Source organism: Musca autumnalis, unplaced genomic scaffold, assembly GCF_047663935.1.
Source record: "Musca autumnalis isolate F117 unplaced genomic scaffold, ASM4766393v1 scaffold_2, whole genome shotgun sequence".
In the NCBI taxonomy this organism is placed as follows: Eukaryota; Metazoa; Arthropoda; class Insecta; order Diptera; family Muscidae; genus Musca; species Musca autumnalis.
In genome coordinates, this window is record NW_027411755.1 from 92,734,767 (window position 1) to 92,761,289 (window position 26,523).

A 26,523-nucleotide genomic window follows, 5' to 3' on the forward strand; every position below is an offset into this window, starting at 1 on the left:
CCATTTTCCGTTCCTTTACTTTTCTGGTAAAAATGTTCATGAGAGAGCAATTTTTAGGAATTTCGACACTTTTCGCTTTTACCACCCTTACCATTAAAAAAGTAAAGGAACAAAACTGTTGTCGTATATTTTTGATGATTAATTCAATTTACAACAACTTGTTTTGGAAATTCATGTTCGATCAGCTGCGCATATGCATCTACCTTGATCATTGTGATATGTTTGAAATCAAGTGGATTTTGGAGCGCAAGTGTAAACTTGGCCTTAGTGTAAATTGAATCTGGGAACTTCTTAATATATCTGGGGATTTTCGGAGGAAAGATGGGACAATGTTGAGAGAAGGCCCCAAAAATAGTGGCAACACTGCATTAATTCTCCCCATAAACAATAAAAAAGTATCTCAGAGTCAGACTACAATACAATACAATATACAATACGGTTAACAACGGAGACGCGGAATTTGTCATTATAAAACGGAAAAAATAGTATACTTGCAAAATTAAAAAGTAAAAAAAACTTGCACAACTCTTATTGGCTAATTCGAATGCTATAAAATGATAAAATGGACAAAGTGAATTCCAGTTCCACATTCGAATCAAATATTAACTACTAATTGCATCCGTTGAAAACCAAATACTACAAGAATATTAAAAAAAAAAAAAAATAGTGAAATTTCATTTATTGATTTTTTACAAAAGATTTTGCCAGACTTAGACTTGTGAAAATTTCATATCTCTCTCCTTGCTCTTTGCAATGAACAAAGAAATCTTAAATGCAGTACTATACAAATAATATTCTGCTTTTCTAGAAAACAAAATGAAAGAGTGTCTTAATAAACAATAGTGAATTTTGAATATTACAAATAACCATGATTTTGTTGTGTCGCAAATAACCGGAGCTGAAATAAAATTGATTGGAAAAATATAGTCGAATTGGCTTATTTAATTGGCAGACTACGTCATTTATTTTGCGTTCACCCGAATTGTTTTTTTCGTTTCGCTCTCCCTCTCTCGGTTAAAGTCACTGCGCCGCCCTGCTTGTTATTGCAAAGATAATTTGCTTTACGTTCGGTTATTGGAATTTGAAAGATACTTTTTTAAATTTTGTTTTCCTGCATTTTATCGTGAGAAGTGAATAAATCGTTAACACAAATTAGTCATATAATTGTGGTAAGATATCAGCTGAACCACAATTGTTTATAAAAAAGTGAGATTGATAGGAGGATAACTTCCTCTCAGTATTTTGTGGGGTTGTTTACAACATAGTGCAAACAAAAGAAACATACATACATTAGGGAGGCCCCTCCTTGCGTGTCTGAACGCCGCCCTGCCCCAAGTAATAAAAGAAGTGTCAGCCGACAGAAAGAGAAAGTCTTTCTCGCTGCGAGAGTTTGTGTATGCGGGCATAGATGCGTGTGTATTTGACATTAAAATTGCTGCATGGGAATTTTACTCGCAACAGAAGAAATACTATAGTCTGCAGCAGCAATTGAATATAGCTCTTTGTGAGCTGTTGCTATATATTCCGACCAACCAACAATACGAAACACAACCAACAGCCGACAAATATCAAAACAAGGCGACTGTAACCGACAGCACGAACATCAACAACGAAGGAGACAAAGTTGGCCTTCAAAAGGCCATCAAAAACAACTACACAAATATCATTCCATTATATTTTCTCCCCTCAATTACTAACATAACTACTGCAACCTGCTCAGGGTTATAGCAATGATGGCGGAACCCGAATCAAGGTCATTTAAAACTAAACGTCGCAACTCCGTTTTCCCCAAATTATCCTGCATTAGCACATTGTCGCCACGACCAACGTTACTGCATCTACTCTGCTTTACTGTGATATTTTCTAATTTGATTGCACCAAGTATTCAGGTAAGTGGAGATGGAGTGATTGAATCATTTTAGTTTAGAGTTGTTAATTGAAGACTATGCTATGTGCATACATATCGTCACATAAATTACAAAATTATATTGCCCTGTATTCCCAACATTAGGATAAATCATGACTTTTGCCTATAATTTCGCAGAAGGCATTAAATAGTTAAAAATATATGGATTTTTCGAACTTTCTTACGATGTTGATTTATGCCGTTGATAACAAATGAAATCTGTTTTAAGCATAAGTCCAGTTTAAGTTTAGTTTAGTTTAGATTTATTCCAACATTATTTGACAAAATGTATACCCCTTTATGACATTTGTCGCATACCACCCCCACCATGTATTCAAAATTACACATAAAGAGGTCGCAAAAGTAGAAGATGGGTGTAAAATCGGTGAATTTACCACAAAATGAATAATTCATTGGTAATAGCGTTACTCTTTTACATCAGACAATTTTACACCTAACTAGACAAATAAAACCCATTACTGAGCGTTTCTTCTATTTTTATGGGGTGCACTGGTTCAAATATAGGATTCTCCATAGGATTGATAAGACAATCCTTATCATGTATGCCTTCATTTACCTCTTTCGAGGTAATGTATATCATTACACTCATCAAGATCCGGGACCGGGCTCTAAACTCAACTTATGTCATAAAATTTACTACAATTTACTATTAAACTATTATGTGGATCTGGCCATTCCAACGAATGGTTAAAGAGAGCATTTAACCGCGTAGTTGGACCCCGTCCATTAGTAAAAGCTTTAAAATCCCGACCCTAGGGTGGTCATCCAAAAAAACTTATTTATTTAAAGGAGACTTAACCGCGAAGCCGGTGTTGGACACAGTTCGTAGTTGAAAGTCTTAAATTCCTGACCGGTCATTCACTTAAAGTCTTAAAGTTTTTTTAAAGGAAATTTAACTGCGGCCTTTACAACGATACTGAATTGGCCGGCTGTAAAAATATGAGAAATGTCATTGTTTTTTGCGGAACTTTAAGGGCTCATATCTCGGGAAGTATGGAGTTATGTGTATCATTAAAATCATCGAGGACCGGGAAAAACAAATTTTTGAAGTTTCTTTCGATGTTATCTTCATATTATTTATTAATTAAACAAAATAATTTAGTAAAAATAACCGAATATAAACTTTTTTGGTTACAACATAAACTAAAAGAGAACTAAACGTGCACACCGTTATGAGAATTACTGATTTACAATAATCGACTGATTCAATGATCATCAACGTTCAGGGGAAACGTCCGAGGATATGAATTTTGAACGGGTCACGTTGGGATAAGACTTGCCGTTTTCAAGCAAAATTCTGAAAACCTAAAGAAGCCTGCAAATGTGACATTTGACCGCGATTTATTTAAAAACAATTTCCTGAGATTTTTTTGATTTTGTTTTTTCTTATCTATCATCATTGTAGTTTCATAATTCACAAAAAATTTCAAAGGTGTAATCGCCTATCATTTGAAGTTAGCTTAGGAGCACCGTGGTGTATATTACTAGCTGGAAAAAGAAGAGATAATTCCCGAAATTGACGCTAGAGTTTTTAAAATAAATTCCAAGCACTCCTATAGGGTTAAAAAGAGGAATAAGTCGCGATTACACGCGATCTGCCGTTTTTTGCAATTTTAAGGCTTATATCTCGGGAAGTATGTATGGATTTCCCACAAATAAAAAAAATAATAAAAAGCTTTTGTTTACAGGACCTATCTATGGCAAAAATTTCGAAAGAATCGGTAGGTCGCCTGAAAATACCTCTTTTCCCATCCATCTTCACCTAAGCGGATGAAGATTATTTTTATACAGCGATGCAAGACACTAACCGTTTTTATATCCTTTTTCGCCTTTACTTCAGCTGATACATTTATATTCACATTGAATTCTTTTGGTTTTGACGACATAGGTGCCCGAATTAATCATATTCAGTCCAACTCACGTTGTAAGTGGTTCTGCAAACTCAATAACAATATGTAGAAAATTTTCTCAATGTTGGCATTTCAACTAAAATTTCATAAAAGTATTTATTAAGAGACATTTTTGAATACTTTTGTTGTTTAGAGATGGGAAATGGGTAAATACCCATTAAAATGGGTAATTTGGGAACAAATGGATAAATACCCAGATATTTACCCTATATGTGGGTATAAACTACAGAAAATAAAATAGTGAAATTAGATGCGAAAAAACAGTGTTTTAGCAAATTTTAACTTACTATGAATAAATTAACCTTTTTTGGATACAGGGCAAGTTAAAAAATGGCCAATTTTGTTCCATATTTTGGTAAATCTCTCGTATATTGAGACATCATAATTTTTGCTCTAAGTTTGTTCTAGTTCTTCTTGCAGAAAAGCATAAATGCTGGATCGAGATTCAAACTTTATCATATATCAGTTGGATTAACCCACGATTTCAGTGGATAATCTTGAGATTAAGTCCTCCTGCATTCTTCATTAACTTTTTCGCACAACGACCAATTTGACATATACAAAGTTTAGTCCGCGTGGTTAAACCTTTTTTCTGGTATTTTTTTTTTTTGCTTTGCTGTATGATAGAAAAACAAAATTTTGAATTCAAAATAAACTTTTATTTACCCAAATAAACATACAAATAAAACACTGTAAAAAGAAATTTACCTGGTATTTATACATGTTTTGTGTAAATACCGGGTAGAATCCTACCTACATATATTGCTGCTGAGAAATGTGTTGCTGAAGAAATGTATTCATCAGAGTTGTGTGAGGATTATAATATGTCAGACTTAGCAGGTCACGTAACTAGTACAACAACTCTATTTTGACCGAAAATCCTTCAAGCTATTAAAGTGTTTGTTTATGTTTTCATACAACTAATTGACAATAACTAAAAATTTGACAGATTGAAAGCAACCGCCGTTTTACATCACCTTATAATTTCATCATGATGTCAGATATGTATGTATATTTTTGGCCAGAAATTTCATCAACCCACAAACATCAACATTTTTCAAAATTATATCAAAATAATAGTATTTTTTTTTTGATTGTTATGACCGTATATTATATTTTCATTTAATAAAAAGTGTTTCCACCGGGCTGATTCGGTCAGTTATTTTTATGGAATAAATAAAACTAATTTATTTCATATTTAACTCAACGTTTCGTTGGTCTTTTTCCAACTTCTTCAGGAGTTTTTTTTTTTTGTCGTAGGATTTTCTAATAAAAAAACTCCTGAAGAAGTTGGAAAAAGACCAACGAAACGTTGAGTTAAATATGAAATAAATTAGTTTTATTTATTCCATAAAAATAACTGACCGAATCAGCCCGGTGGAAACACTTTTTATTAAATGATAATAGTATTTTTATTTAAATATTATATTGGCTGACTTCCGAAACGTCAGTTGCTTTGTATTCGTGCATGAAACGGGGTTCTTAGATCGAGTTCCATACTAGAGTAATTTCATGAAATTGCCGTAGTGGGCAACTCAATCTAAGAACCCCTAGTTTCATGCACGAATACTAAGCAACTGACGTTTCGGAAGTCAGCCATTAACAAACCACATTTTTCTTTAAAAGTCTTCATTGGGTGTCGTCATTTCTGCTTTTCGTAAGATTTTTAATTAAGAGAAAAAGTTATTTGGTAAATTTTAATGGAATTATTGTTCCCACATTTTCACAAGTTGCCATTTTTCCATTCTTACACATGTAGCACTTAATTTAGAATCAATTCACTTCTTGATTGTTACGCACCAAATGGTTAGCAGGAAGCTGAGAGTACAGCAACTGTGCCCTACAAGAAAATAGAAATGATAAAAAAGAATAAATTTGCAGAACACCTAATTTAGGTTAGGTTAGGGGATGTGCAGCCACTAATTGTGACTGCGTCACTCGGAGACCTTCCGGTCCAGTAGAAAAAAGTTGCAGGAAAAGAGGAGGTGGAAAAAGGGAGGATAGGGGAAAAATAAAAAGAGAAAGTTGTAAGCACAGTGAAAGAACGAATAGATTACAAGAATGTTTAAGAGTGGAGTAGTAGTTTTAGAGTAGGAGAAAATATTTATTTTTAATGGTAGGCAGAATAGTTGAATTTATTTACGCGTTCAGGTTGCGCTGTCCCAGCCACTTCAGATTTTTGATGATGTTGTAGATCACAGCAGGTTCCACAGTTGAGTAGAAAGTTAGACACGGTGGAAAGTGAGGCACCTACTAACCTATGCCGTCTACCAGCCATTGCTGGACAACGACACAGGATGTGCTCGATCGTCTCTAACTCCTCCTCGTCCTCACAGAGTCTGCAGTAGTCAGAAACATCCTCATCCCATTTGTTGGTATGGGCCTGATGTAGCAGTGTCCAGTAATGACTCCCGTCGTTACTCTAACTTCAGCTTTACTCAGGTTCAGCAGAGAGTTCGTTCTTTTGACTGACAGAGACGGCCATATGGATCTTGCCACAATGAACCTAGTTTTATTATGCCACAATTCACTGGCTCTTTCGTCAGAGAACGTTTTAATATTTTGAAAGAAATGACAAATGGGTGATTTGATAGAGTCAGCAATAGCTAGGTCTGTGGACTGCGATCCTCGCCTAGCTAATTCGTCTGCTCTTTCATTACCCAGATAGTCGCGGTGTCCTGGTACCCAGCATAGCCGGAAGCCGTTAGTTAGCGTTCCCAAGGCTGATCTACACTTAAGGACGACATCGGATTTGATGTTGCAGGATTTGATGGCTTTAAGAGCCGCTTGGCTATCCACAAAGATAGTCACCGGTTCAAAGATTTCTGCATCCAAACTTTTTATCAATTCCGCTGCCTTCCAAATCGCGAAGATTTCAGCCTGAGAGACACTACAGTTGCTGTCTAGTCTGTAGGTGTACTCAAGAGATAGCCTTTCACAGTAGACGCCAGCCCCGGTACCTTCCTCCATCTTGGAACCGTCTGTATAGAAAGCCAGACCGTCCAGAGGGGGGTTATTGCGGTTCCAGTCATCTCTACTAGGTATAACGACGTCTATATCGTCAAATCTCAGGACTGGTGATATATAGTCGCTCAGTTTTCCGCGTTGGTTCACATTTATGCCTGATTCATTCAGGATACAACCATGCCCATAGGTACAAACCGCGCCAGAGATCCTATTCATGCAGCCGTAGGGCACTGCGAGTTGCCTAATTGCCTAATTTAGTTGACCGCAATATATTAGTCTTTAGGAATGAGTCATTACATGAAATACTGAAGAATATCGTTACGAATATAGGGTTACAGGTATATTTATACAAATTTTTCCGTACGCTAACTTTTTAAATATTTTACAAAGTGTGTACAAATATGTATATTAGGGTTATAACATTTCTACATTTTTTGCAAATATCAAAAATACCACAACATCCCCTACCATTCAACAAGTTTCCGGAACCTTGTGGACACTTCATCCAAGACATTGGTTCCGAGATCAATATTGAAGACCCGATTAATTTTTGAAAGCGGCAGTAAAGATCTTCGCGATTTTTAAATATTGTTTTTTGCCTCTGCTCTTGATTTTCATAGTTCCAAACTGTAATTTATTTTATTTGAGATGTATCTTAGGTTTTTATTTATTTTTTACGCATTTGTTATGATTTGAAGTTAGCGGCGAGTCATTTTTCACTGATTTTCTTAGAGATTAATGTCGATGATAATGATCAATATTTCTGTAATATATTGTCGAAGAAATTAATATATGAAAATGGGAGAAAATAACCGCGAAAACAAGTCGCAAGATGTTGAAACTGGTGCCGAAACGGTTGTAGAATGTGATAACCACCAACGGTTACTATAAAAATCCTTAGGGTGTAACATAAATGACATTTTCTGAAAAAATATGTAAAAGGCAAAATACTTTTTTGAGGTAAAATAGTTTGTGTTGTTATAGAATTTTGTCAATATCTAGAAGACCATTAAGCCTGTCGCAGCGGTTATTGCAGATATTGTATCTTAAACTATGCACAAACGTACTACTTACATATAGTTGACCTCAAATTGGATGGTTTTAAACGAATTTATTGAAATTAATATATGAAAATGGGAGAAAATAACCGCGAAAACAAGTCGCAAGATGTTGAAACTGGTGCCGAAACGGTTGTAGAATGTGATAACCACCAACGGTTACTATAAAAATCCTTAGGGTGTAACATAAATGACATTTTCTGAAAAAATATGTAAAAGGCAAAATACTTTTTTGAGGTAAAATAGTTTGTGTTGTTATAGAATTTTGTCAATATCTAGAAGACCATTAAGCCTGTCGCAGCGGTTATTGCAGATATTGTATCTTAAACTATGCACAAACGTACTACTTACATATAGTTGACCTCAAATTGGATGGTTTTAAACGAATTTATTGAAATTTTTTTCAATTTTCTAAAGAGGCAAAATACTTAATTGACTCACTGTAGTTATTAAATAAACTATTAATTATTGAAATTGAATATAATCTTCAATGTCGGAAAATTCTACATAACTACGGTCAATACATAAAATTCGTTAAATGGCGATATTTTTGTATGTATACAAACAAATGTTTTTTTTTTTTTAATTAAATTCAAAATTTTTCTGTGTGCAGTGTTTAAAAGGCATTAAGAAATCTTAGTCGGTGCGGAAAATTTTTTCACCGAATCGAACTAAAACACTCATTTACCTTATCAGGACAATATTCTGCACATGGTACTGGCGTGTTATTTTTTTGGTTATATGTAGCCCTAATATGCATATTTATATCCAACACTTACAATATAAATGGTCTGTTCCAGAACTGCAAGAATCTGCTAATTTTTAATATTTTTTCCGACAACATAAAGGAAATAATGTTATCGTAGTAAAAAATAGTAGCTTCTTGCAGGTTCTGGAACAGAGCACAAATGATAAAGCGTTTTAAGTAATAAGAAGAATGTCAATTGTCTTTCGATAATATGCCCTGTTTTTTAATATGATACAGAATAAACCTATCTGTGATGAAGTCAATTAGCACATTGCTTTCTTAAACCTGTTTTCTATACACACCAATTAACACCAGCTCGCAACTATTTCAATGTAACGTAAAAAAAATATTTTTTACTTGGTAACTCAATGCTGCTCACTCACAATTTATAAGTAGCCTAGTAAAACATCTAGTATTTTCGATTCTCTTTTTTTCATTCGAATAAAAACGTTTTGTGGACAAAGTATTTTAGTTGCGTTCTCTTTCTCTCTCCCAATGTAAGTTTAATAACTAGTAGGCAAGTTTTCCATTATAATAGCTGACTGTTGTAATAAAACGCACGAGTGTTGAAGAAAATTGTTTGTATTAGCCATGGTAACAGAATATACCCAGTGATTACACACAACAAGACAGTTGGGTTAATGTATGGATTGTCAAAAAATGACAAATTGTTATTGTGACGTTGGCGTCCGGCAATTAAAAAAAACGAAATCATGAATGAAAATCTTATTTTATTTTTTTTTTTAATTTTCTATGTTTACTTTTAATGAAAAATTCCATAAATTAGGCATTTCGTATTTCGAAGAACACTTTTTTGAAATGACAAGATTTTATTAAAGTTTGTCTAAGCGGCATAGACAGTACATACATATCGTCGGTGTCATGCTTAAGTGATCCATACGCCATTTCGATCGGACAAAACGGATTGATATTTTGCATTTCTGAGGTAACATAAAACATTTAAACGCGTTTTTCTTATAATACCATTTTTGTAGTCGGTGTCTAAACTAGCTTCAAGTCGAATGAACGTTTTTGCGTATACCTCTGTGGACTTACATCAAAATTTTGTCTTTAAAGTAGGTATTTTTTGTTTAAACGATTGATAAATTTTCGTTTTCATATAACAATACAATATTCAAAAATATTTGGATTTAAAAACTATTATTCTTCAGTTTTTAAACCAAGTCCTTGAAAACAATTTGTTCCATACGCCACATTATTCGTAACTTGGCAAAAATGGCCAATTTTTTGTTCCAAACGCCATCATTTTTGGAGCGGAACAATTCGTTTTTGTCTCTTTTTGTTCCATACGCCAAACGACATGGATATGGAACTAAAAAGTTCAAAGTTGTTTTGTTCCATACGCCAGGCTTTATGGATATGGAACAAAACGACAAGATTTTTTGGGTCACAAAGCGGATATGGAACATACTGGCATCTGTATATCTCAGAAACTATAAGAGATAGAGAAAACCCGACCAAAAAATCAAAATGCCAAAAATGGCGTATGGAACACTTAAGCATGACACCGACGATATGTATATGTGTATTGTTTTGAAAAATATATAGCAATCGGTTGTAAAAACATTCGAATTGAACAATTATAAAAATTGTTTTTTAATAGTGGGTTAAATCGCATCCGCAACCTGTATTTTGCGTTATTTTTTAATTTTTGAAGAATTCCATATACACAAGCACTTGTTGCCTTTGAGTGTAAGGCAGACTTGCTTTGCAAATGTCCGCAAAAGTCTTAAGTATTGCAGTTCACCATGCCTTAATACTTTACAAATGCAAAGCTAAGCATTTCAAAACGTTAAAAGTGCGAATTTTGAGCACATGTATTTCATTTCTATTTCTGATGCTTTTAGTTGCATTTTCGAGGAAAAATGTAATAGTATCCGCAACTAAAATATTTTGTAAGAAATCAGCCGACTAACGCAATAAGGTCACAAGGCCACGAGCTAGATACGAGGGCTGCACAATAACTTTCTGGCCTAACAATGAAAACGCAAATACCATTAATTGTTTTCTTAAGTGGTCCCCAGCATGAGTTATATATTTTTTCATGTGCTCAAAACATTTGTTGAAGCACTTTTTCCAAGTCAGGGCTGTATGGCAGATGACCCATCAATGCGTGAGAGCTGGCATTGTCATGGTGTACAATGATTTGTCTTCTCTTGTTCGTTTTTCGAATTTCTCAGGAGACTTCAGGCAAATAAATTGTAGTGTACCAATCAGAATCAACCATCCTACGTTCTTCACTCCGTATAGCAGCAACATAATCAGTTTAGCCAAAGAAACGGGCGACCATTTGCTTCGAAGTGTTTCATTCATGAACAACTTTCGTTGGATTCGGCTCGCCTTGGAAGACTACCACGGTCGGGCTCATACGCATAGATCCAAGATTCGTCGTCTGTGACGATTTTATAAACGTCGTTTGAAGCAACGGGTTAGTATTCACAATTTCTTTGCACAAATCGACAGAACCCATTTTTGCGGCCAGGTGTTCATGTAGTATCAAATGTTAGTTGGAGGAAAAAATGCCCAAGGATGCCTCTATTTCACGGTATATAACATAACGATCTTGCATTATCCGTCATGGCACGGCTTAATTTTTTTCTGGCACAATGGATGATCCTTCATCGACATACAAAGATTTAGTTTGATCGATGCACTCTTGCCGCGTTTATCCACGTCAAAAGTTGTAAAAAAATGATCGGACAAAAAGTTCACAAGTAAATTCCATTTTTTGCAAAGTGATTTCTTCAAGTCACTGTAAACAACACAAGACATGATCGTATGTCAAACTGTCCTGAGTGCGTTTGGGCTAAAAACTGTCAAACTTTCCAAAAAATGATAAATGGCGCCTGGCAGCACGCAGTATTGCCTATACCAGAAAGTTATCGGGCAGCCCTCGTACTTTAGGGCTATATATCTTTTTCAAATATCCTGAAATTTTAAGAAATACCAACGTAATTACAAATGTTGTGTGGCCTTTTGTTAATCGTGAACAAGTTTCCACGCGATTTTTCGCGTTTTCTTTTGAAACTGTAAAACCGCCAAGTTAACAAACAATGGGCCAACTCGAAAATCGATCACAGGATAATCGATTATGCGATTTTCCCTCCAGACAAAAGTCGACTACGATTTTTAGACTTTTGACTGCAAAATTGCGATTAATCGAAAGTCGACTTACCTATCCATAGACCCACCGTTTTCAAGAAAAAAATCCGAAAACCTAAAACATCTCCAAATGTTGACCTTTGATCCCGAATAACTGTTTTTGCATACATGTGATTGATGCGGACTTTTAGGACATTGCTTCTAAGACAAACCCTAGCTCTCCACCAAAATTCAGCTTTGTGGGAATTTTTTGCTATTTTAATGTCTATTTTGACTAGCACTGCATCAATCATCTTGTACTATGTCATTTATTTTAGTCTTGTTTCATATTTCAAATTCTTTTATTGTAGAAATAAATTACTGTTATCACAAAATATTAATAGTCGCAGTTAGTATGCACAACCCTGAATCATAATTTTATCATTACAATTATTTAGAACAACTACATCAAAACAACTTCTATTGATATCCGGAAAAAAATATTAGATTCATTGCAATGACAAACGATCCATTCTCAATATGTCTTATGATTAATACTTAAGGAATTCACAATGTTGTTTATATTTTTCATAGTCTTATCAAATTACCAAAAGGGAATCACACATTACTGCCAGAACAGGTGTGCTGCGACTAACAGCTGAGGTGATTCTGAAACATAAACCTATTATCAAAGCTTATCACATTTGTCACATTAATTAAAAACAAAAACGATTTAGTCACTCATACGCACCTTTGGCAATGTCTCGTCATAATCATCATCGACGATACCGTTTCGGCATTGTGTATCAGCATAGCTGTTCGTTCCTTTGTTTATTTACTAAATTCGCATATTGTGTCGTTCTAAGAAAATGATGTCGGTTCGCCAAACGCCAGTTTCGACGTCTGGTTGATAAGAAATAAAACAACGTATTGAAGAAATCACAACTTATACTAGCTAAATGTAATACATCACATATATACATACCTATACAAAACAGCACTTTCTCCATTTTCTTTTAACTGGTTCAGGGAAAAATTGACACCTAATAATTATGATTTATGTATACAGAACTAAGTTTCAAATATCCATTCTTGATGAATCATCTATTTTTTCACACATAAGTAAACAATGAATAATTACGGTTTATTGAATGTATATATTAATTTTAAAATAGAACTTAAATGAATTGATATTTATTTGTTTCTTTGTTTTAATAAGAGTACCGTGATAATGTGAGGGGGTGTGGGTAGAGGAAGTCAAAAAAGACAAGGTGTGAATTTGAAATTTCCCCATTAGCACCTTATTCATTATGGCTACTTCCATTTACAATACACATGCACATATGTTTATTTACTCTTTTTTCAATTTTTAATGGCAAACAAATAATAGCAGATTCTCAGCGAAATATTTTTGTTCTTTTTTAATGACTTACGAATAAAAATATATCTATATGTGTTTAATCTTTATAGGCTTCTTAATAAATGTTAAATAAAAATTATTTTCAAATCTGAATATGAATGAAGTGAATGGTGAGGTGTAGAAAATTATACATGATCGGCGCAAACAAATTCTTTATCACTCATTATATATTCAAATTTATGGAAGTGAAAGTAAATAGTATGTAAATTTATCGCCGGCAACATTTAAGTTAAAAAAATTTGGCGTAGCCTACAGAAATGAACGGGACCTTTTCACTGCATAGAAAATCTTCTTACGAAAAATGTTCAATATGGATCTATGCTTTGATCTAGCCCTCTCGTATGGTAGTCCCGATTTGTTGAATTTTTACGTGTTATCTCATATTTATTAACTGATCTAGCTATAATTTGGCATTTCAGAGTCTTCGGCGGTAGAAATCTTTCTTGCAAAAATTTTTCAAAATCGGCACATATGTATGTACATAAGTAAAGCTCTACTAATTTCAGACAAAAAAACTCATAATTTAACAAGTAAAAACACGTTATCTTCGGTCGGGCCAAACTTTTATACCCTCCATTGCGAGTTGTATTGAAGCAAAATGGAATAACTAGTTTCCTTTAATTTATGAACGTACAAAGCGTTTGTATCCACATTTCGGTCCGAAAGTGTGACAAAGAACCCACGAAATAAAAAAAAACGGGCGGTTCCGTTACACGGGGGCTATATTAAATCGTGGATCTATATCGACATTTCTCTGTAGGAATATTTTATACTTCTGGCGAAGACTAATTACCAAATTTCAGCCGTTTGGTGTGATAATGTGACTAAGACTTTAAAAATATTGAAAATCGGGAGTGGGCTATATCAAAACGTTAATCTATAGCAACAAATTTCTGGGGAAAAGTTTAGGGCTCCCAACGAAGACTAAATACGAAATTTCCACCATTTCGGTGTTACAATGGGTCTAAGACCTTGAAAATACCGAAAATCGGTACCTACCTATGGGGACTATATTAAAACGTGGAACTATAGCAACAAATTTCTGGGGGAAGTTTTAATACTCTTAATTTAACCCACTTAGCGCCGAGATCTTTTTGCGAGTAAACTTAAAATTTTATATGAAAATGATATTTTTGAGAATTTCTAAGCATTTTTTAAAAAATAAATTTAAATTTATATAGCATATTTTGGATAATTTTAAACGTTGCTTTGACCTAATCTTGTTAGAGAATAGTCTCAAATAATATACATTAAATTGGACTCGGGTCGTTTCCGATCATAGACCCGACCGTTATTGCAACGATATTCTCTTGGTCTATTAGCTACTGAAGTTATCATAGCTTACTTCTAAAAATTTTTTCACGTATGAATATACAGTGTCAAAAATATTCGGTTTTCTATTTTACCAATATTAACACCCCAGTATTTTTGAAGTCCATACCTAATAACCAAAAAGCAAATACAAAAATGTAGGTCTTGTAGCAAATAAAAAATGTTATAAGATGGATCCATGGCAACCCTATAAGCGAGAATAGCAAATAAAAATTTGTTAACCCTAATTTTTATGCGTCAAAAATATTCGGTTTTTGTAGCTTTTGTTAAATATTTTGCCAATATCGACCTTTTTCTGCAATATTAGTATACATTTTAATAATTGAGAACATAATCTTTGTTCCTGTGTGTAAAAATATTATATTTTATAGCAAATTATTAAAATTTAGCGCTAAGGAAAACGCTATCCTAGAAAAGAGTAAACTGGTTATATTTCATTATAAAAACGGTAGAAATAAAAGAAAATTTTGCTTATTTTTGAATATTTAGTCGAATATACAGTGAGTCAATTAAGTATTTTGCCTCTTTAGAAAATTGAAAAAATTGCAATAAATTCGTTTAAAACCATCAAATTAGTGGTCAGAAAGTGGAATATTTGTATGTAGTATGTTTGTGGATAGTTTAGTGTCCAATATCTACAAGAACCGCTGCGAAAGGCTTAATGGTCTTCGAGATATTGACAAAAATCTACAACAACACAAAATATTTTACCTCAAAAAAGTATTTTGCCTTTTACATATTTTTTGAGAAAATGACATTTTTGTTACACGCTAAAGATTTTTCTAGTAACCGTCGGAGATTATAACATTATAGAACCGTTGCGGCACCAGTTTCAACATCTTGCGACATGTTTTCGCTGTTATTTTCTCACATTTTCCTACATTAATTTCTACGACAATATTTTACATTAATTTAGGTAATTACCAAGAAAAAACTTTATTATTTTTGAATAAACAAGACAAAATAGATCACTCTTTATTGATATTTTGACGCAACATGTTAGCGTCATCCGATACAAATATATTTAAATACCTTCGCCACTAAACCGGACCATTTCTAAAATTTAATTTTATAACGTCAAAGGTCTTGGCAAGGCATGATTGTTTTTGCATATTTTCCAATTATTTTTTAATTTTTTTCTTGACATAACACCGTCAATATCTTTGGATTTTGGAACCTTGCGGACACTTCATCCAAGACATTGGTTCAGAGATTAATATTGAAGACCCGATTAATTTTTGGAAGCGGCCAGGAAGGATCTTCGCGAATTTTTAAACAATTTTTTGCCTCTGTTCTTGATTTTCATAATTCCAAACTGTAATTTATTTCGCTATTTGCGATGCACCTTAGCTTTTTATTTATTTTTACGAATTTGTTATGATTTGAAGGTGGCGGCGAATCATCTTTCACTGATTTTCTTAGAGATTAATGTGGGTAATGACCTAAATTAATGTAAAATATTGTCGTAGACATTAATGTAGGAAAATGTGAGAAAATAACAGCGAAAACATGTCGCAAGATGTTGAAACTGGTGCCGCAACGGTTCTATAATGTTATAATCTCCAACGGTTACTAGAAAAATCTTTAGCGTGTAACAAAAATGTCATTTTCTCAAAAAATATGTAAAAGGCAAAATACTTTTTTGAGGTAAAATATTTTGTGTTGTTGTAGATTTTTGTCAATATCTCGAAGACCATTAAGCCTTTCGCAGCGGTTCTTGTAGATATTGGACACTAAACTATCCACAAACATACTACATACAAATATTCCACTTTCTGACCACTAATTTAATGGTTTTAAACGAATTTATTGAATTTTTTCAATTTTCTAAAGAAGCAAAATACTTAATTGACTCACTGTACATAGTTGAAATCATGTGCACAAGTCGCCACAACATAGAAATAATAGATTTCGTGAAACATCTAAAACCAAAGACTGGGAGGGAAGAAAGAGGAATCTCCAGACAAATTACTGCTAAACCGCATTTAATTTTCTTGCAATTGGTCTACGAGTCCTATATCACTTTCAGAAGATAGAAAATATGCACTTACATTCCAAAAATCATAAGGTTATAGCTTCTCATAGCCTCGTAACACATAACAAATCATCGGCTTATTTATGTAACCAATAATCTAGTTCAAGTTTCGCTTTTATGTACATATAAAACTTAAGGCACACCTAAGCATCAACATCAGAACACTACCAAGTTTCCGGCATTTCTGTGTATTCCAATACAAAACGTAAAAAGAAGCTTCTAGGAGATATGTATTTACCAATGACTTATGATGCGTTACAAGGCTATGAGAAGCTTTAAGTTTATGATTTTTTGGAATCTAAGTGCATGTTTTTTCACTTTCAAGAAATTTAAGGGTGGTTTAGCAGTATTTTTCAGCAGATTTAAGACCGAATATTTTTCCATAATAATTATAGCAATCGAATCTTCGTCGAAACGTTGCTTAATGTCACCTATAGCTCTGAACAGAATTCGTTTAAAGTTACAATTGAGAAATGAGGAATTTCTGTAAAGTACCATAAGATAAATATCTCTGAATTTTATTACAGAATATTTAAAAGAGTTTTTTCCCTACTAAGATATTTTTCGCAAACGATAATTGCATAATTTTTAACGTAAATTGCGATTACCATTTTGTCTTTGCAATCTATACGAGATAATATTGAGTAACTGTCGAAAAAAAAAACTCTTCTTCGGGGAATGTCCGAAGACCGGTCATCATAATTATTGTGGGCCTATACTAACTTAAGTATAAGAGTGAATTAAACAAATAAGCGACTTATGGCCTTTTGAATATATAAAATAATCTGTCGTATAGGTGGGGATGCTGTTGTCGGATAGGTATTTTCATAAACTTTCGAATGGTGGCACGCGGCATACTTTATGTGGATTAAGTACACAATGCGCCTTAACTAACTTTAAATGAAAGGTGCTTACACCTGGGAAGTTTTTGCGGATTCTGAAATTACAATGTTCATAGAAAATGTTGCAGCAGCGAAAATTCTCTACAAGATTGACCTTAATGGTATTTTCGTATTTTTACCATTTTTTGAGATATAGAAGTTTACATTGGGACAATGTACTGACTGTATCGCCTCCTGAAAAATGTCAACATGTCAATAATCAGTTCTACCATTTTTTACCCGAAGAAATTTTTCTGGTAGCCTGTGGTAAAAGAGAAAGCCATTTTTGTTCTCTTTCTTTTAAATATTGCTTCCAGTTTTACCACTTTTGGGGTTAAGGAATGCTTTGCAGGTTACAAATAATAAGAAATGGTAACCTAAGGCAAGTAAACGAACTCAACTATTAATAATAAAGCATTTTGGCATTAAAATTGGAATTTGACTACAATGGTACCTGGATTAAATCTAAAAACTAATAAAATTAATACAAACTAAGCAAAAAAATTGCGACACATTGCACAGTGTTCGATTTTCGAAAAAACCTGGCCAAAAATCGAAAATTTTTTTTATCAATTTACACTAAAAAGTGTCAGATATTGTTAATAGGATCCCAGTGCGTGTAGTTATAAAAAAATATAATATATATACATTAATAAGTGGGTATAAAACCAGGTCAAAGTGACCCTATTTGGAATTTTTTTTTAATATTTAAGATGTTTATAAATCTATGATAATATGCGAAATAAACAACGGTTATTAAAAATTGTCTTTTCGTAATTGTAATGAAAGGTATGTGAAACGTATTGTTACGGAATTAGGTTTAACTCATCTCCGTGTAGACGTTGTTTTATTCCCCAGTACGATTTGTACCAAATAAAACAGTGTTCGTTTTAGATTACGTTTCTACAATGCTTTATTTACTTTATTACACTTATTCAGAACTGACTTTAATTACTAAGCACACAGCAAGTCTCTAGTTAGCACGCAGCAATTCTTTAACCGATCTGTTCAGTTCAACGCTTAAAACACGACTACTCCCCATTGCCATTTCCCCGGTAATTTATATCCCAAAGTCTCCCTGTTCGAGAAATATCTAGAGCATATGGCAACACCTCGAATCTGTGCAGCGAACACACAGACACACATTCGCACTAAGCGAACAACCATACTCACATACATACATGGGGAAATACAATTGGACGACAAGCACAGTAATGACGTAACAACAACAAACAAGTGCAAAGAAATAAAGAGGTGACAAACTAAACAATAATTACATGACTATGGCAAAGCAAAACAAAAACACATTAATGAAAGGTAAAGAACTAGAATGATGAAGAGATTTCTACATGGTAGTTGTTGTTGCTTAAATAAAGTAACTGCGTAATAAAAACTTTACGTTACAATTCAAATATTTAAATTAACGGAAATTAAACTAAACTAACTTAGACCTATCAGTTACATTCGTAACATTGCCTCCCGCTTAAGCCTGTTCGTCCCGAATAGGCACAGTTCCCTCTCTGTGATATGGGCATTGGTAACACTGCCTCCCGCTTAAGCCTGCTCCTCTTGACTAGACGCAGTTCTCGTTCCGTAGTGGTGGCAACCGGTTTAGTTGTACCCTCTACTGCTTCAGCTTTGGACTTCTGCTCTTCTGGACGTTGCTTTCTCTCCAGGAATCTTGACGTTATACCTTCTTTCTTTGTGGTCACCTTCCTAAGTGCCACCTGGTCGCCATCGGACTTGTCCTTCCTTGTTGTACGGCCGCTTTTCGATGGACGTTTCCTCGACGTACATCTTCGCTTTTTCCTCCTCGTTGCGAGATTTTTCCGCTTTCGTACTGGCCATTTTTCGGCGGCTTCCACCTTCAGCGTGCGGACATCTACAGCGATTTCGTCAGATTCTGCGCTAGGGCGACACATGCTTTTCTTCTCTTTGTAGCCCACATTAATCGGTATTTCCACATTGGACCAAGTCATCACACGGTGCTTTATGTCCAGGTTGATGTCGAAGGCAATCATAAAGTCCACGCCAAGTATAACTTCGTCCACAATATCGGCCACTATAAAATCGAAATTTACCGATTTCCTACCCATACTTAGCCTTTGGTAGGCCTTTCCATGCACCAGGGTCTTCTCGCCTGTGGCCGTCCGCAATTTGACTCCATTTAACGGCAATACCTTCCCTTTTACCAAATCCGGTCTAATAATGGACTTTGTTGCACCGGTGTCCAATGTCAAGGTACGCAATACACCATTGACGAAGCCTTTAACCGTTAAGTTGTGATTCTTCTGCTGGACTATGGCTATAGAGATTGTGGGACCATCATTTTCATCCTCTGCCAGCAGCGTCTCGTGATTGACGGAATTCCCTTTATTTGATTCACCTGATGTCACCCTTTCCAGATTCTTGGCCACCGGTTGTTCGTCGCTTTTTGAAGGCGGTGAGGTGGATCTGGGCCTTGCTTGTCTCAATCTGCATTCTCGGGCCAAGTGTCCAGTTTTCCGACAGTTATAACAAGTTTTTCTCGTTTTTCCAGCCCCTCGTTTCACACGCATTAGTGCATCTTTCAGATGATCGACCACGTTCTGGGAATTGTTGTCCTCAACTTCCAGCCTCCTCACGTTGTAAGCTTTAGGTTTCACCAGCATCCTCGCGGTTTCTTGGGCCAGGGCAAATGACACGGTTTCTGCAAATGTTCCTATCGGTGCCGCATACGCCGCAAATTTTATCTCTGGATCACGAATACCACTTGCAAATGTCTCAATCTTTATGCGGTCCACCAATGGATGTGTCTCTCCTGGATATGCCAACTGCGCCAACCGCTCTATATCAGCCGCAAAGTCTTGTAAGGTCTCATTTGGCTTCTGGACTCTTCCCCTCAGTTCCATTCGGTAGATCTCTTGCTTGTGTTCACTACCGTACTTACGTTCAAGAGCAGCCATTATATCTCCATAGTTGTTCCTAGAAGCGGCGGGAATAGTCTGTATTACCTCAGCAGCACCGCCCTGCAATGCCATTAGTAGTGATACAACCTTGTCGTTGTCGTTCCAAGAATCTCTAGCAGCCACGGTCTCGAACTGTAATTTGAACACATTGAAAGAGGTTGAGCCGTCGAACACAGGAGGCTTGATTTTTAACGTGTTATGAATAGCTCTCACTGGGCCGCCTTTGATTTCCAGTTCCGACATTTTCTTCTCAAGGTTCACAAATTTCTCATCATGGGCCAGAACTTTCTCGTCAACAGACAAAATCTTTTTATCCAACTCTTTCATTTGTACCTCCACGTTTTCTACTCTCTTTTCAATCACCATCGTGATGTTCTCGAGTTTCTCGTTAATTTTTCTAGAATTCTCTTCCAACTCCTCTTTTAAGTTTCTTGAATTTTCTTCAAACATCCTAGAATTCTCTGCCATTAAGTTTTCGGTGATTTTTCTAGAGTTCTCTTCTAACTTTTCCTCTAATTTGTCGTCGAATTTGGCAAATCTTTCCTCCAATTTTCTGGAATATTCTTCACTCTTTCTGGAATTTTCTTCCATTTTAGCATCTAATTTCTTCATCATAAGTCTGGAAGTTTCTTCATTTTTCTTATTCAGATCGATCGAGATGATCGTAATCCCACTTCTGACACCAATTGTTACGGAATTAGGTTTAACTCATCTCCGTGTAGACGTTGTTTTATTCCCCAGTACGATTTGTACCAAATAAAACAGGGTTCGTTTTAGATTACGTTTCTACAATGCTTTATTTACTTTATTACACTTATTCAGAACTGACTTTAATTACTAAGCACACAGCAAGTCTCTAGTTAGCACGCAGCAATTCTTTAACCGATCTGTTCAGTTCAACGCTTAAAACACGACTACTCCCCATTGCCATTTCCCCGGTAATTTATATCCCAAAGTCTCCCTGTTCGAGAAATATCTAGAGCATATGGCAACACCTCGAATCTGTGCAGCGAACACACAGACACACATTCGCACTAAGCGAACAACCATACTCACATACATACATGGGGAAATACAATTGGACGACAAGCACAGTAATGAGTGCAAAGAAATAAAGAGGTGACAAACTAAACAATAATTACATGACTATGGCAAAGCAAAACAAAAACACATTAATGAAAGGTAAAGAACTAGAATGATGAAGAGATTTCTACATGGTAGTTGTTGTTGCTTAAATAAAGTAACTGCGTAATAAAAACTTTACGTTACAATTCAAATATTTAAATTAACGGAAATTAAACTAAACTAACTTAGACCTATCAGTTACATTCGTAACAGTATTTATGATGTTCAGTGTCGCCAATGAATTGTGCGTTCTTTAATAATTGATGTCCGTACTTGTTAATTTTTTTAAGATAAATTTTCACAAAAAATAATGAAAATAGTTATGAGTAAGATCGAGTTGGGCTGTGTAACTTATCATTTCATAAAAAGGGAAGAGTTTTTTACCAATTTCCATCGAAACATCCTGCACATTTTTGCACTTTTCGTTTTTATGTGATATTTTGTCTTTCAGGTACATGAAGAAAAGACAAAATTTTTTAGTTTTCCATCGAAAAAAAATTTAAACAATTTTTTTAAGCTACAAACTTTCATAATATTACATATTTCGTTATTGCAGTCCAATAAAGGTGGAATATGTTCGTGAAGATCAAAATTCGATTATTCAAGAGCAAATGTATATCGATCAACAAATAGAAGCTCTTGTTCCATATTCTACTCACATAAACGGAAAAGATATAATAATTGCATACAAATTACTTTTTACCATGATTGATGGCAAAATACGTAATAATGTCACTCTTACGAAGTCAAACATGCGTTGCTATCTGTGTAACGCTACGTCTAAACAGTTCAATAAATTGGACGAAGTTTTAGCTTTGCCAGTTGAGGAATCAAATTTGCGCTATTGTTTAGCCACATTACATGCTTGGATCCATTTTATGGAATATTTTTTGCATTTGGGATATAAATTAGCAAAACAAAAAGTGGCAAGCCCGCTCAAAAGAAGATAAAACAAGATTGGAAAAAAACGGGAAATACAAAAGAGTTTCAAACAGAAATTGGGGCTTATTATTGACACGCCAAAAGTTGGAGGGTTCGGAAACAGTAATGATGGTAACACGGCCCGAAGTTTCTTTACCGATTCGGAGAAATCTGCCGAAATTTTAGGTTTAGATGCCGAATGCCTTAACCGAGCACACGACGTTATAATGCAAGATTTATCTTGTGGTTTCGCAGTAGATATAAATCTTTTTAAGCAGTATTGCTTGGATACTGCAACATTATTAATAAACACGTATCCGTGGTATTACATGCCCACATCAATTCATGAAGTACTCATCCATGGTTTTCTCATTATTAAGTGGGCAGTGGTCCATCGGTCACCTTTCCGAAGAAGCTCAGGAGTCCAGGAATAAGGATATTAAGAAATATCGGGAAAACTTTTCTCGAAAATCTTCTAGAATAAACACAATGACAGATATAATGAATTGGTTACTTGTATCCTCAGATCCTCTCATTTCAAGTCTGCGTTCAAACCCTCCAAAAAGAAACAAAAAGCTATCCTCAGCTGCTATTAAATTATTATCATTGGGAATGCTGAGGTAGTACCTGTAAACCCCAATATAGATTCTGGATCATCAGACGAGTACGAGTCTGACAGCGAATAGTATTGACTTATTGTGTGTATTTTAATAGTAAACGAAGCAATTACATATATATCATGTATGTATATAAAATGGTCCTTTTCACCCTATTTATAATCATCATATTAATTTAAACTTTTTTAAATGATCAAAAATAATATGAAAAAATATTTGAAAATTTGGTTGTAAAATTTAAAAAAAAAATTGTTTTCTTAATTATTTAGTACCTTACAAATTTCATTTCATTGATTACTCATAATGAAATTTAGCGGGAGAAATTTTTGTCTTTGACACCATTCTGCTATACTCATGTTTTGTATGACAATTTGGCCAAAACTTTGATGAAGTACGACATTAACCCTAAAATGTTTTTCTAACTTTCATATTTCTGGAGCAAAGGTAAGATATAGAGTTTTGGTGTATTCTAGGACCTATACTAAAAATTGATGGCGAACAAATTTGTAGAATATTTTGATTCGATAAGATCACATTTTATAGGAGGAGGGACCAAAATGACCCCTTAAATGACCACCACCGAGCCGAAAAACATAAAAACCCAAGGTTTGGCCGAGATCCATCCATTTTTAGAGTTTTGGCCAGGTTTTTTCGAAAATCGAACACTGTGCATTGTGGCAAAAAGGTTCCGGCGATTTTTGTTATTTTTTGTTCACATAACATTAATGAGTTTAAGAGCCTGGGGTTGGCGAAGAACCAGTCCCTATCGTTATTCTAAATAATCAATATGTAATTTATTTTATTATGATTAAATACAAGTAAGGGGTAGTTTACACTATATGTAAATGTCATATGACATGAAATTTTCCATCGCTATATATTCGCTAATATGTGTAATATTGGAGATTTTCCCTACGCCATTTACTGTGTGCGTCCACACCAGCAAAAATGTAAAAAAAACTATGTCTCCACATTGCCTCCGTGGGTAAATATGGAATGTTTTTATTTCGTGTCATATGACATTAATAGATAGTGTAAACTACCTCTTAATAATAATGTTTTGCATTGAAAAACAGTTCATTTTTTGTATTTCCATTTTTTTGATAAACAATAACATTTTAATTGAATATGCTTAGAACACAAAAAAAAACACGATTGGATATATACAAGATATTATTAAGTTGGAACAATGATATCGATATCTTATCAGAAATAAAAAATGAACATTCATCTTGCAGAGTTAATCATTTTCATGTTTATTGCCGTTTATTTACTTTTATTGAATTTCATTTACGTAAAGAAATTAATATCGCAATTATCGCAGATTATGATACTATATATTTATATGATTTCTGATCATTGTTCATTCCTGCTATCATCAATGCAAAAGTAAAAGATATGCCAAAATTAAAGATCATTGAATTTAGAGTAACCTCTGTAAGATGATACATATGTATGTATGCTATGTTATTAAAAGGCGGTATGAAAGTGTTAGCTCGTATGAGTCAGGTTTTGACAACTAAAAAGTCGTTTCGCGAATACTTTTTCATTTCCAAAAAGGCATGTTAACTATTTTTCATATATAATTTTCATTCATCGTAAAAATGTTATACATACTCCAAAATGAGTGTACTAATATGTATGTACAATAAACCTATTTTATTCACATAAGATTATACACATAGTACATTATTGTACAAAACATCATCAAAACTGTCATTGCACAGTGGTCAAAAGAATTCACTGCGTGTAGTTATGAAAGAAAAATAATATTTTTTCTCACGTTTAATAGCCGGTCAAAGCGACGTTTTTTTGGAATTTTACTCGCAGCGTTTCGAATTCTCAAATTGTAATCATCTATAAAACAATTTATATATGCAAAAATAATTAAAGCTTTTATATTATTGTTGTGTTTTTTCGACCTTTTTGATATCAATAAAATAATAAATTTTATTTGAGCTTGAGGTCGTAGATCTCAACCTTTTTGGTAATTATAATGAGAGGTATTTGAGTTTCACCAATGAAGTTTGGGGTTTTTAATAATTGATGTTAAATATAGCCTTACATGATGATTTTTTGTATATAATTTTCACAGAAAATTAGGAAAATAGTTGTGAGTTCGGTCGAATTGAGCTGTCACTTCTTAAAAATGGAAGTGTATTTTACCAATTTCAATTTACATCAGTTACCTCAAGCCGCCACTGAAGTTTTTTTGCGATATTTTGTCTTGTATATAGATATATATACAGATTTTCGTTGATTAGGAAGAATATAGTATAGGATCACATTTCTTGGCGTTAATCAAAATTTAGAGTTTTGATGAATTTCTGTATTCTATCTATAGTAAAATGTTATGACAAATAATTTCGTAGATTATTTTGATCTGATACGACTTTTTTTTGGAAAATGTGACCAAAAACATCGATATAATGACACACATGAGGTTTTAATAATAAGAAAAATGAAATCAGCGACACAAAAAAACATAAGTACCCAAGGTTAGGTCAAGAACCATTCATTTTTAGATCATTGGCCAGGTCTTTCGAAAAACTGACCACTGTACATTGTGGAGAAGTTTGAAGGGGCAAAAACGAAAGAAATTAAACGTGTATAAAACATGAACAGAAAAAAACACGCGACAATCTCTTCTAAGTTCAGCATGTTCTGGTTCCTCCAAGTAAAATATTTCATCTGTAATTTGACTTCTTAATTAAATGGAATTGAATTAAATGAGAGTTCAATTGTATGAAAAGAATAAAAACGACACAAAACAGAATCACATGAGGTCGGGGTGCCGCTGCTGCTACAGGCACAAAAAATAATACATACGCCCATGAATCTGTTATGTTATGAATTGAGTGCCCGTATATTGTGCTACTATCTCTGCTTCATGCGTACAACAAATTAAATAAAAAAAAAGTAAATAAGAAATTGATGGGAATCTCATCGGCGTAACTGAACAATTGATGGAAAATACAAATCAAATATGTATGTACCATCATATTTTTATTGATCGTTGTCCGAACAGTTTGGAGCTTTTAAAAATTGCACAATTATGCCATTACATTCCATTTCATCCAAAAAAATATTTTTGCACTTTCTTGCGAGTTTCAATATTTTGGTATTCAGCAATTTCGTGGTATGTAAAAATGAATGTTTAAATTTCAATCGGCTTGTTTGTTTCCACTCAATTTGTTTGGTTTTCTTTTTAAGTCAAATCCTCCAAGCGATCGGTAAGAGCTTTTAGTTCATTTTTTCTTTCTTTTTAACATTTGTTTTTGCATTGCTTGCATTTTGTTGTTTTTGCTTAGCTGAAGGAATGCTTTTAAAATTGACTGCATTGTAAACATGTCTGGGTCAATTATTTATAAAGATCAATATATCGTCCCCATAAATGCCCAAAGACGTAGCCCACATGAAAATTGAAATTCGTTTTTTGATGGAATCTGGTACATAAAACTAAAATACATGCTCTGGCAAAATTTAAAAATATCTTAGGTCATATGTCATCAATAGTTATCATGAACAAACT

At 34.1% G+C, this 26,523-nt stretch overlaps 1 protein-coding gene across 18 annotated transcripts in view; it reads left to right on the forward strand.

Moving 5' to 3' along the window:
• The first annotated feature begins 388 nt into the window (after nt 1-388).
• The window catches only part of Npc1a (Niemann-Pick type C-1a), a 64,693-nt gene continuing 38,558 nt past the window's right edge, over nt 389-26,523 (forward strand). For 9 of the 18 annotated variants that reach the window (XR_012410293.1, XR_012410296.1, XR_012410298.1 and 6 more), the window contains exon 1: nt 389-1,889. Coding sequence is in view for 10 of the 18 variants with exons in the window: in XM_073968356.1 (XP_073824457.1) it covers nt 1,731-1,889 (159 nt within the window). In the remaining 8 variants the exon portion in view is untranslated. The remainder of the gene's footprint in view (nt 1,890-26,523) is intronic. The other 9 variants (XR_012410294.1, XR_012410297.1, XR_012410299.1 and 6 more) reach the window with 2 other exon arrangements.